Here is a 10,786-nt window from a genome sequence, read left to right as displayed (position 1 = left end):
AAGTATATGTGAACTGCTGTATGAAAAGTGAATTTACTCTGTAAATCTTCACCCAAATCCTAATAAAAAAAAAAAAAAGAATGAAAGAACGAAACAGAAAACAACCTAGGGCATTGCCCGATACGCTAAATTCTACTGCTAACATCCTGAGAAAACAAACAGACATTAACAAATACCAGGAGGCCAGTAGCTTGGACACTTGAAGGAAGAAGCTATCAGCTAGGAGTCTTCAAGTCTCCCAACACTGTACTAAACTTAGGTGAGGGGTTTAGTGTTGAAATTCTACTCAAATGGAAACAACTCTGTTTTGTTCATTATTTATACCATCTTATATTTTGCATTCTTCAAATAATAAGAGTATACCTTCTCAATTAAAAAAAAAAAGGCCATTTTTGTGAGTGTCCCAAACAAACAGATGCTCACAATACCAGTTGGTGTATTCAGTCACTTGCAGTTACCTGGCAGATTTTTGATATTATTAAAACCTAGGTTCAAAGAAAGGCAATAGTTTTGTGTAAGAAAGTAGTTAAATTTGAACAAATGACTTTTTTAAACTTAATTGCTAAGAGTTAAAAAGTTATTCCTTAAAAAGTTGGCATTAGAAATACCATTTGACCCAGCCATTCCATTACTAGGTATATATCCTAAAGAAGTGAGAGTCATAATAAGAACAAACGTATGCACACCCATGTTCATCACAGCACTATTTACAATAGCCAAAAGATGGAAACAACCAACCCAGGTCTCCATCAACTGCGGAATGGATAACCGAACTAGGGTACATACACACAATAGAATACTATGCAACCCTAAAGAATAACCTTGTTGTTGTCGTTGTTATGTGCCATTGAGTTGGACCCAATGCATAGTGACCCCTCCTTGGGTTTCCGAGGCAGTACACTACGGAAGTAGATTGCCCCATCTTCCTTCCAAGGAGTGGCTGGTGGGTTTGAACTGCCAGCCTTCTGGTTAGCAATCAAGTGCTTTAGGCACTACGCTACTTGAGCTCCCAAGAATAACCTAGATTCTGCAAAACACCGCATAACGTGGATGAACTTGCAGGACATTATGCTGAGTAAAATAAGTCAATCACAGAAGGACAATATGTATCAGTCTGTTATTGTAAAAGTCAAGGAAAGGTTTATCTATGGAAGGAAATTTTCTTTGTTGGTTACCAGGGGTGGGAGGGGAGTGGAGGGAACACTGTTAGGTAGGTAGAGATAAGAATTGATTTGGGTGAAGAAAAGGACAATGTATCAAATGTGAGTGATCAATATTGTGGCATTGAGGAAGAGGACGACAGAGAGAGGTACATGGGACAATAAAAATGAACCCTTATGCACATACAGTACTGCATTGTTAGTGAAGGCAAACATGGGTATATGGGTGGATGGATGGGTGGACAGGCTGAACTATTAGATAGTTCTAGGAAATCTGGTAGCGTAGTGCCAAAGGCACTGGTTTGAACCGCCAGCCACTCTTCGGAAGGAAGGTTGGGCAATCCTACTTCCGTAGTGATACCACCTCAGAAACCCAAGGTGGGGTCACTATGAGTCGGGTCTGGCTCGATGGCATATAATAACAACAACAAAAATGGAGTGGGGAGTGTACCCAAGACTATATATATGGTTGACAGACAATGGTCCTATAAGTGTATTTGTATGATCTGAATTCCCAGGTAGTAGAGCTGACAAGGGACAAAGTTGTAGCCTCTTCTTGGCCACAGCCAGCTACCCAGAGGGTCAGAGTAGTTGAACTGTGGGCTCGGGACCACAGCCACAGGGGACATCAAGCTCAACTGGCATAACATACTACACAAAACATTGTTCCACCTCCTACTTTGGCGTACTCGACTGAGATCTTAAAAGCTTTCAAGAAGTCATCTAGATGCAAAGATGGGTCTCTCCTCATCCAGAGCAAAGAAGAATGAAGAAAACCAAAGATTCATGGAAAGAATTAGTCCTAGCAACTGGTACACCATGAGATCCTCAGCCTATATGACTATGAGACCAGAAGAACTAGATAGTGCCTGGCTACCACTGTCAACCACTCGCAGGGGATCTATGTAGGAGATCCTGGATAGAGAGGGAGAACAATGTGGAACAAAACTCAAAATCATTTGGGAAAAAAAAGGGGGTGGGGACCAGGTTTGCTGGTCTGATAGAGCCTGGTGGAACCACTGAGACTATGGCCCCTAGCTGCCCTTCAGGTCTGGAATTGAACCCATACCTGTGGCTTCCAGCCAAACAAAAGACAGGTATATGAGTTGAACATTTACTTGAAGTAGATACACTCCTTGGAGAGAGCAATCGCGAGAGAAAGATGGGCTGTTTATGCACAGGGAGACAGTTTAGGGGGCAGGAGTGCATAGAGGGATGGACACTGGGAAGAGGTAACCCTTGGAAGGAAGTGGGAGGGGAGCTGTATCATTGTGGTAAATTGTAGTCAATGTCATGAGCAAAGAGTATATGGAAAGTGAATTTGCTCTGTCAATTTTCCCAAAATCACAATTAAAAGAAAAAAAAAGAGTTAAGTGACTGTACTGCATAAAATTGATCCTATTACTTGCATTTTCTCTGTGAGTTAAGATGTTTGTGCTTACTCTCCCAGCATATTACAGACAAGATTGATCTGGCACGTTTTGATGATGATACTTGAGGACATGTCTGAATAGAACACTTTCTTGCCTTGGTCTCTGGAGATATTAGTGTCTGTGTTCACTTTCTGCCATGTTCCAAGAACGTTCTGTAAGATGAGGGCTTTTTAAGATGAGCAATGTTTTCTGTATGTGTCTGATGGCACAGAGTCAATGTTTAAATGAGAAATTTCTGTTGTTTCCTCCCCCAATATCTTGCCTCAACCCCTCCTTTGCATGGTTTCTCTTATTGAGAGGAACAGAGAAGGAAGAGTGTGGCATCCTACGAAAGGCAGTTAGGTATGAAAAACCACCATGTTCGTGCCAGCTAGCTCCTTTAGCACACACAGCAGTGGTGGTGTTGCAGATGTTTCTAAATGCCTTTCTTCATTTCTGATGCAAGAGGAAATAGCCGTCTGGCAATAGAAGCGGAGTCTATAAAGGGAAAGAGTCCCTGGGTGGTGCAACCCAAAGTTTGGCAGCTCTAGTTCACCCAGAGTGCCAGAAGAAAGACCTGCCACTCCACTTCTGAAAACTCATCCACTGAAACGCCGGTGGACACAGCTCTCCACTGCGGTCCAGGCGGTCGAGTGCACTTGACAACAACTGGCTTGGCTTTTACTGGTTTCTGGCGGGGAAGTCCAAGCTCAGGAAGCCATGGTTGTCAAAGTGTAAACACAAGCTGATTGGAGGCATAAAAAGAAAGATGGAAAGGAAGGAGGGAGGAAGGAGGAGAGGAAGAAAGGCACAGAGAAGAGAGAAGGGGGAAGGAGAGGAGGGCAGGGAAGGGAAGGGGAGGGGAAGAGCGAAGTGAAGTAGTATTTTTAACAACAACAAAAACTGATTTTCTGGGGCATGTCTTCTGCAGGAGGCAGCGTGCCTGGAGGCAGAGCTCAGAGATGCTGAGGCTAACTTCCTCCCGCTCGGCTGTCACACAGGCCCCCTGCCCAGGCCTGCGGACTCTCTCTGGGTTGGCACTTCAGGAAGTGAAGATTGTTCGTCACTCTCGCAGCAGGTGGACTCAGGTTCTGCGGAGCCTGAAGCCTGGCCAGTGCGGGGTTTCATTATGACAAAGAAGACAAACCACCGAAACAAAACTAGTGCTGCGCCTTGGAAGGAGGCCTGCTCATGAGAGAGGCCCTGAAGCTTCACTGTCTGCCTTTCTGCTGCTGAGTCTGAAAAGTATTGGCTCTGTTCCCGGTAAACTAGTGCCCACACTACCAAACACCTAGTGACCTCAAAAGAAGCTCTGGTAGCATAGTGGCTAAGGCACTTGACTGCTAACCAGAAGACTGGCGGTTCAAACCTAACAGCCACTCCTTGGAAGGAAGATTGGGCAATCTACCTCTGTAGTGACACTGCCTCGGAAACCCAAGGAGGGGTCGCTATGAGTCGAGTCTGACTTGACGGCACATAACAACAACAAATGACCTCGACTGTCTTAGGTCTCTAATGCTGCTACACCAGCAACACCACAAGTGGGTGGCTTTCACAAACTGAAACTTAATCTCTCACAGTTTCGGAGGCCAGAAGTCTGAATTCTAGTGCCAGCTCTGAGGGAAGCTTTCACTCTCTTGTCTTCTGGTTCTAGGAGGTTCCCAGCGCAGGGACCCCAGGTCCAAAGGACATGCTCCATGCCCAGCTCTTCTTCCTTGGTGGTAGTAACTTCTCTTCTTCCTTCTCTTTCCTTTTACCTCTTGTAAGATAAAAGGTGTTGCAGGCCAGGTGCCAGGGAAACTTCATTTACATAGGATCAGGGTTATGAGGAGATTAAGGGCATTGCACTTGCATCCCACCCTAATGTTTTTTTTTTTTTCACAACTGATTGGCTTAGTACATCAGATCACATCGAGGGGGGTGCTAATGTAACTGCCAAGCCACTGAGAAGCACAGCCCAGCCTAGTTTACACATATTTTGGGAGGATCTCTGGTAGCGTAGTGCCTAAGGCACTTGACTGCTAACCAGAAGGCTGGCAGTTCAATCCCACCAGCCACTCCTCGGAAGGAAGGTGACAATCTACTTTCGTAGTGATATTCCTCAGAAACCCAAGAAAGGGTCGCTATGAGTTGGATCCGACTTGAAGGCACATAACAACAACAACAACAATAATTCAATCTATGATATCGACCCCACATTGATTCAACTAATACCACTGTAGCTCTATCTTGCTATTTCTGGGGATATGTGAGGATTATAAGAACTAGTGACCACTATTGAAAAATTATAAAATAATTGAGAAGATAGGAGTTATATATATGAAATATACAGACTGCTGGCGTCATGTATTTTCAAACATTAATTATTATTATTATTTATTTTATTTTATTTTTTTTTAGAAATGTGGCAGATCAAGAAAATAGAAAGATCTATTATTGTCAAATCTGTGATTCACAGGCCAGGAGCCCTAGTGGCACAATGGTTAAGTGATTGGCTGCTAGCCAAAAGGTCAGCAGTTCAAACCCAACAGAAGAGTCCATGGGGAAAATACCTGGTGATCTGCTCCCACAAAGATTACAGCCAATTTGTACCAGAAATATCCCTTAGTTTCTTAAGGGAAGTTCTTACATCTTAAAACCCACAGTATTTTAGCTTCACAAGTAAAGAATGCGTGCCTCAGCATTGCGTTCTTTGAAGAGCCATTTATATGGAATACGAACAACAACAGCAACTCAAAAGATTAGAGGGGAGCCTTAGGGGCAGGGAGTTTATGTCTATAAAGGAGAAAAAACTCAGAATAGGAGGGGAGAATGGTTTCATAACGCGACAGATACCATCCATGTCACTGAGTGGTACGTGTAGGAACAACTGACCTGGTGGGTGTTCTGCTGCATACACTCTCAACAACAACAAAAGAAAATAGAAACATAAAGAGAGATTATAGCCAAGAAAGCATTATGGGGCAGTTCTAATCTGTCTTATAGGGTCACTACGAGTTACAACCAACTCAATGGTAATGAGTTTGATAATGAAAAGGCTGGCGATTTAAAGAAATATTAAATACTGGAATATAGTAACTGCCAGTGTTATTAAATAAACTCAACTCCAAAAATAAAACTTGTGAAAAAACCATCGTATTAAATAGCTAAAACAACTGAAACCAATCCACAGTGGTTGGCCTTCCCCATTTTGACCCCCAAAGGCCTCTGCAGTCCACTCACCGTGGGCCACGGTCAGCCTCATCGCGAAGGCCTCCTCCTCCCCTGTGCTGGCCCTGAAGCAGCAGCGGTAGAGGCCGGAGTCCGAGGAGGTTAAGTGGGGGATGCCAATGAAGCTCCCTCTCATTCCTTGGCTGCAGTTGGTCAGTATCTGTCGTTGGTACCTTGAAGCATAACTTCTCCCCTGGGACAAGTTGCAGAAAGTTAGCAGGTCAATCTGATGGGGCTGGATCTTCTCCCACGTAACCAGTTGCATTGGCTGCTTGCTCTGATACTGACAGGTGAGTGTGATGTTCTTTCCAGGTTTTGAGACCAGGTGGTTAGCGGATGACACAGCTGTCTCAAAACTATCTGAAAAAAGAAGAAAACGATTGCATCTAGGTCATGTGGAGGTGGAAACTACTCAGAAACTTTTACCAAAATGATTGATGATGTTACTTATCATAGTTTCATCTACTGTCACATTTTTGTAAAAGAAAGCTTCTAAGAAGAGGCTGGTCCATAATCACAAATGAGGACGTGTGTGATCGCACATGTTCCCTGAAGTTTTATTTGTTGGCCATACGGTGACAAACAGGTGAAACCCCTGCACTTTCGCATATTGGTGATCCTATCAAGATACTGACGCTCACAACCCTGTTCTGTAACGATACTGGGCTGAAGACTCAAACAATAACTTCAAGTACTGAGTTTCTAGATTACAGTCATTTCCAATTTTACAATCTCCAATTGAGGAGATGGTAGAGCAACAGCTAAGTATTTGGCTGCCAACCAAAAGGTTGGTGGTTCAAACCCACCCAGCAGCTCCACTGGAGAAAGACCTAGCCATCTGCTTCCATAATAGGTAATAGCCTCGGAAACCCTGTGGGGCAGTTCTGTTCTGTCAGATGGGGTCATTATGAACTGAAACCAACTCAATGGCACTTAGCACAACAATAATCACACCAAGAAGATACCAAATCATTTTCATTAAGTAGCCCATTTTCCAGGGACACAGAATTGTCTCATGCACAGGTAGAGTAGAGATCCATACATCGTATGCATTCTGGGCACCAAGAAAGGCTCTCATTATCTCCCCAGGGCCCTGCCACCGTTCCTGGAGCTCCAGCACCAAGCCTTCAGTGAGTGGTCACTGACGATGTAAGGCAGTTGCTCTCAGAGTGTGTTCTGGGGACCAGGGATCCCTGTCTCTCTCAGGGGATCTTCAAGGTAAAAACGATTTTTGTAACAACAGTCTCTCATTCGCTCTCATTCTTTCACAAGTATACACTAGATATTTCCAGGGGCTCTGGTGTCTAATGGGATGTACCCTTGTAAATTCTTGTATTTTCAATTTTGCTCAATTTTCATTTGTAACACAATAAATACTAATCGATCTAACCCTCTGTCCCACAAGAACAAATGCCCTTTGGGGTTTTCAATCATTTTTAAGAATGTCAAGGGTCCTAAGACCAAAAAGTTTAAGCAACTGATCTGAAGAATACACTTCAGGAATTATTTTTCAAAATTAAAATATTATGGAGTGAACTGTGTTCCCCTGAGAAAGAACAATGGCCATCCTAACCCCTGTTCTTGTGAATATAACTAGTTATGCTAATGGATTATATCTGATTACAGTGGGTCTGAAACCTAATCCCTTCTGAGCTGTGTCTTATAAAAAGAGCAGAATCAACACAGAGACACGTGGGGGAAGAGAGAAGCCATGTGAGAGCTCATCGGCAAGCAAAGGAATGCCAAGGGTTACTAGCAGACGACAAACTGAGGAGAGACGCCCACAGAAGGAGTGCACACAACTGAGCCCCAGATTTGCTCTTTCAGCCTCTAGAATGATGAGAAAAGCAGTGGCTGTGCTTTAAACCACCCACCTGCTGGGGCTTTGGTTCCCGCAGTGCTGGGCGTCCGTCTTTAACACCGTGTTTAATATGATCATTTCACTGCTACTGACAAGGAGTGTTTGCATTCTGGTTTTCTTTTTTAGTTTTTTATTTTAAGAGTTTATTTTACATTCAACATTATGTGTACATTTAGTTTCACTCCCCATTTACCATGTCCAACCCTAACCCAGTCTCCTCCCCTCCCTGCCCGGTAACCCTTCCCACGCCCCCCTTCCCCTCATAGTTATACACTCCTGTCTTTCCTGCATTGCCTCTGTGTGAATGCTGTCCCTCTGGTGCCCTGTGGCCAATTGCTCCAAGGGATGCATTTCCATAGAGCATGTGGTTGCGTCAAGCATTCTGTTTAAGTAGAGAAGACAAGTGTGGTGGTGATAGTGTCACTGAGCACCGGGACACTAGAAGAGGAAGGCAGAAAAGTGAAAACACATCCATCATAAATTTCCCCCAGGCCACCATGTGGCCCAGGGCTCATTGACCTCCCATCATCATAACAATGAAGAAATGGTCCCACACTTGAAAAAGACAGAGAGTGAGGGATTAAGTAAGACACCGTAAGAGGCCCAGCGGTACAGGTACAGGAAGACTTCTAGCATGTCCATGTTAGTTTCAGCCCACAGAACACGGTTCCTCTCATCAGAATGTTCTCGGAAAGAGAAAACCACAGCACTCCAGGTTTTCAGTCTCTAAGCAAAGACTTCGTTAGGAAACTTCACACTCTGCCCACATGACATGCACACAGAAAACACTACATCTCTGAGAAGAGATAATGCTAGAAAGGCAAAAGGAAAGAAAGGAGAAAATTCATATAAAATGGAAAAAAAAAAAAAAAGAGCTAAAAGGGAAAATAAGTGAAACAGTAAAGAGAGGAAAGGGTTAGTATTTCTTCAGTGCTCACATCACTTTGTTTTGTTTCGTTTTAATTTTTCTCCCCTGGACGCTGCCCTCCTCCAGTCACAGAAGGTTCTTTAGCTACCTCACCCAAACCTGCAGCCAGAAGCAACCCCGTACCCGTTCCCTCAGCTGTTCCGTGGGAGCCCTGCTTACGATTGTCTCAGTTTCCACAAGGACAGATCCCTGGTCATGGAGAACATCTCCAAGGATGACCCTCCAGGCATGGGGACGGGGACAGGCTGTCTCTTGGGAAACAGGGCACAGAGAGCTTTCCCAGCATCCCTCTGCGGGGACCCACCTAGCCACTAGACTGGGACCAGGCCCGCACTCACAGGCAGGTGGCTCAGAATCACAGACCAGCCCCTTCTAACCCTGCCCTTACAAACAGTCACTGGACGGCACCAGGTGAAAATGGAGACATGATGATGAGGCCCACAGGCCCTGCCTCACCCCCACTGCTGCCTCAGCTGCTTGGAGCACCTGGTCCTCCACAGGTGGAGATGAGGCATCATGAAGTGACTCTGAACACAGCCACCAGGCAGACATCACACCAACAAGCAGCCCCACTAGCCCAGCATACTTGGAATTGGAAAGCCATCCACTTAAAACAGGACCAAACATGTGAGTGAAGACAGAAGGAAAGGTTTGAGTCTACTTTGATCTTAAATATAGAAATGATAAAAGTAGTCTATTTTATGTGTTTATTTAACCATGCATTAACTATTAGAATAAGGGTAATGTAAACCATCACCTTCATGTGATTTTTTACTGCAGGACCCTATGGCCAACTCCTCTTTACTGTGCGCTTGGTTCTTCTTGCATAATTATTGTGGTGGTCATGTTTTTGTGTCAACTTGGCTGGGCCTGGTTGAGTGGCTGGGCAGCTGGTGGTAGTTAATCCCCATGAGGAGACTGGCAATCAACTCCATGGTGGGATCTACCACAAGCAGCTGAGTAGCTGCCTTTGGGAATGTGATCTGCTTCTTGTATATAAGGAGAAGCTTTGAGGATGGTCTCTAGCCTATGGCATGCTTGGACCCTGCATGGAGCCATGTCGTTGCTCAGTAGCCTGCCATGCTCTGCTGACCTTGGGACTTACAATGGACTTAAGTTAATGGCCTGCTGTGTGGTTTGGTAACATTGGAACTGTGCCTTTTTACTTGTCAACCTCGGGGCTTCTCAGCCTCAGAAGCCAGCAACTGTCTGAGTGAAGAAATGCCTTCAGCTCCAGAGGGCCGGGAGCAGGAGGCAAAGCTGGGCCCAAAGGTTGAGGGACTTGGACCCAGCCCCTAGAGCCTGGCACTTGAACTTGGACTTAAAGCCTCCAAATTCTAAGAATAAACTTCTGTTTGTTAAGGCCATCCCACTATCCCACTTGTGGTATATTCCTGTCAGACAGGCACTAGGTAATCAAAACAATTAATTATTTTTGAGAATTATCTCTGTGTGTTCCACTACTTCTTCCAAGGACCAGAGAGAGCTTGGGCCTCGGTAATTCCTGACATGGATGAAAGGCCCTTGCCTGTCACCCTTGCCCCTCTCATCGTCTGCCTCTTGCCATCCTCATGGTTAAAGGCCCTGCACACAGTTTGAACAACTCTGAAGCATCATTCATCAACTCCATGAAACCCCAGGTTTTCTTACTCTAAGCTTCATAAAGGTGGACCTCTATACAGAACTTACGTACCACTCTAACCTCAGTAACCGTTTTACCCTAGAGTGGGGCTTGGTGTATATAGAAAATGCAATCAATTTTTGTTGTTGTTGTTGTTGTTTTAATAAGAAAATAATTTCTAATTTCACTTTGCCACCAATGTGCAAGGTGTTTCCACAGGTTTTTGGGTCTTTGTGCCATGATATTTCTAATATTCAGACATTTGTTTAAAATTAGATTTGCAATTTCCAAATGCATTAATGGCTCTAGGCAATGGTTATCGATGTCTACCAATTCATAGGACAGCCTGCACAAGGCTACCTGGGAGAAAGAAGCCATGCCAGAAAATCAATCCTGACTCTGATCCAGCTTCTCTATCACAATGCCAGCCACAGTAAGTTGTTCAATAAATTTTGTGCAATAAATAGATGAAAAACCATCTCTGATACCTAGAAAACCCAAGAGATTCAATCAAAAAACTACTGGAACTAATTGAGGGATTTAGCAACGTCGCACCAAAAATCAGTTGGATTCCTCTACACCAGCAAAGAGATT

General features: G+C 44.3%; 1 protein-coding gene across 1 annotated transcript in view; it reads right to left on the bottom strand.

The window, feature by feature from the left end:
• Nucleotides 1-10,786, bottom strand: part of CD226 (CD226 molecule) — a 110,964-nt gene that overhangs the window by 55,234 nt on the left and 44,944 nt on the right. The window contains exon 3 of the mRNA XM_042782923.1: nt 5,795-6,142. Coding sequence (XP_042638857.1) covers nt 5,795-6,142 — 348 coding nt within the window. The remainder of the gene's footprint in view (nt 1-5,794; nt 6,143-10,786) is intronic.

This window comes from Orycteropus afer, unplaced genomic scaffold, assembly GCF_000298275.1.
Source record: "Orycteropus afer afer isolate SDZICR_OR568_19922 unplaced genomic scaffold, OryAfe1.0 scaffold00516, whole genome shotgun sequence".
In the NCBI taxonomy this organism is placed as follows: Eukaryota; Metazoa; Chordata; class Mammalia; order Tubulidentata; family Orycteropodidae; genus Orycteropus; species Orycteropus afer.
This window is presented reverse-complemented; position numbering and strand designations above follow the sequence as displayed.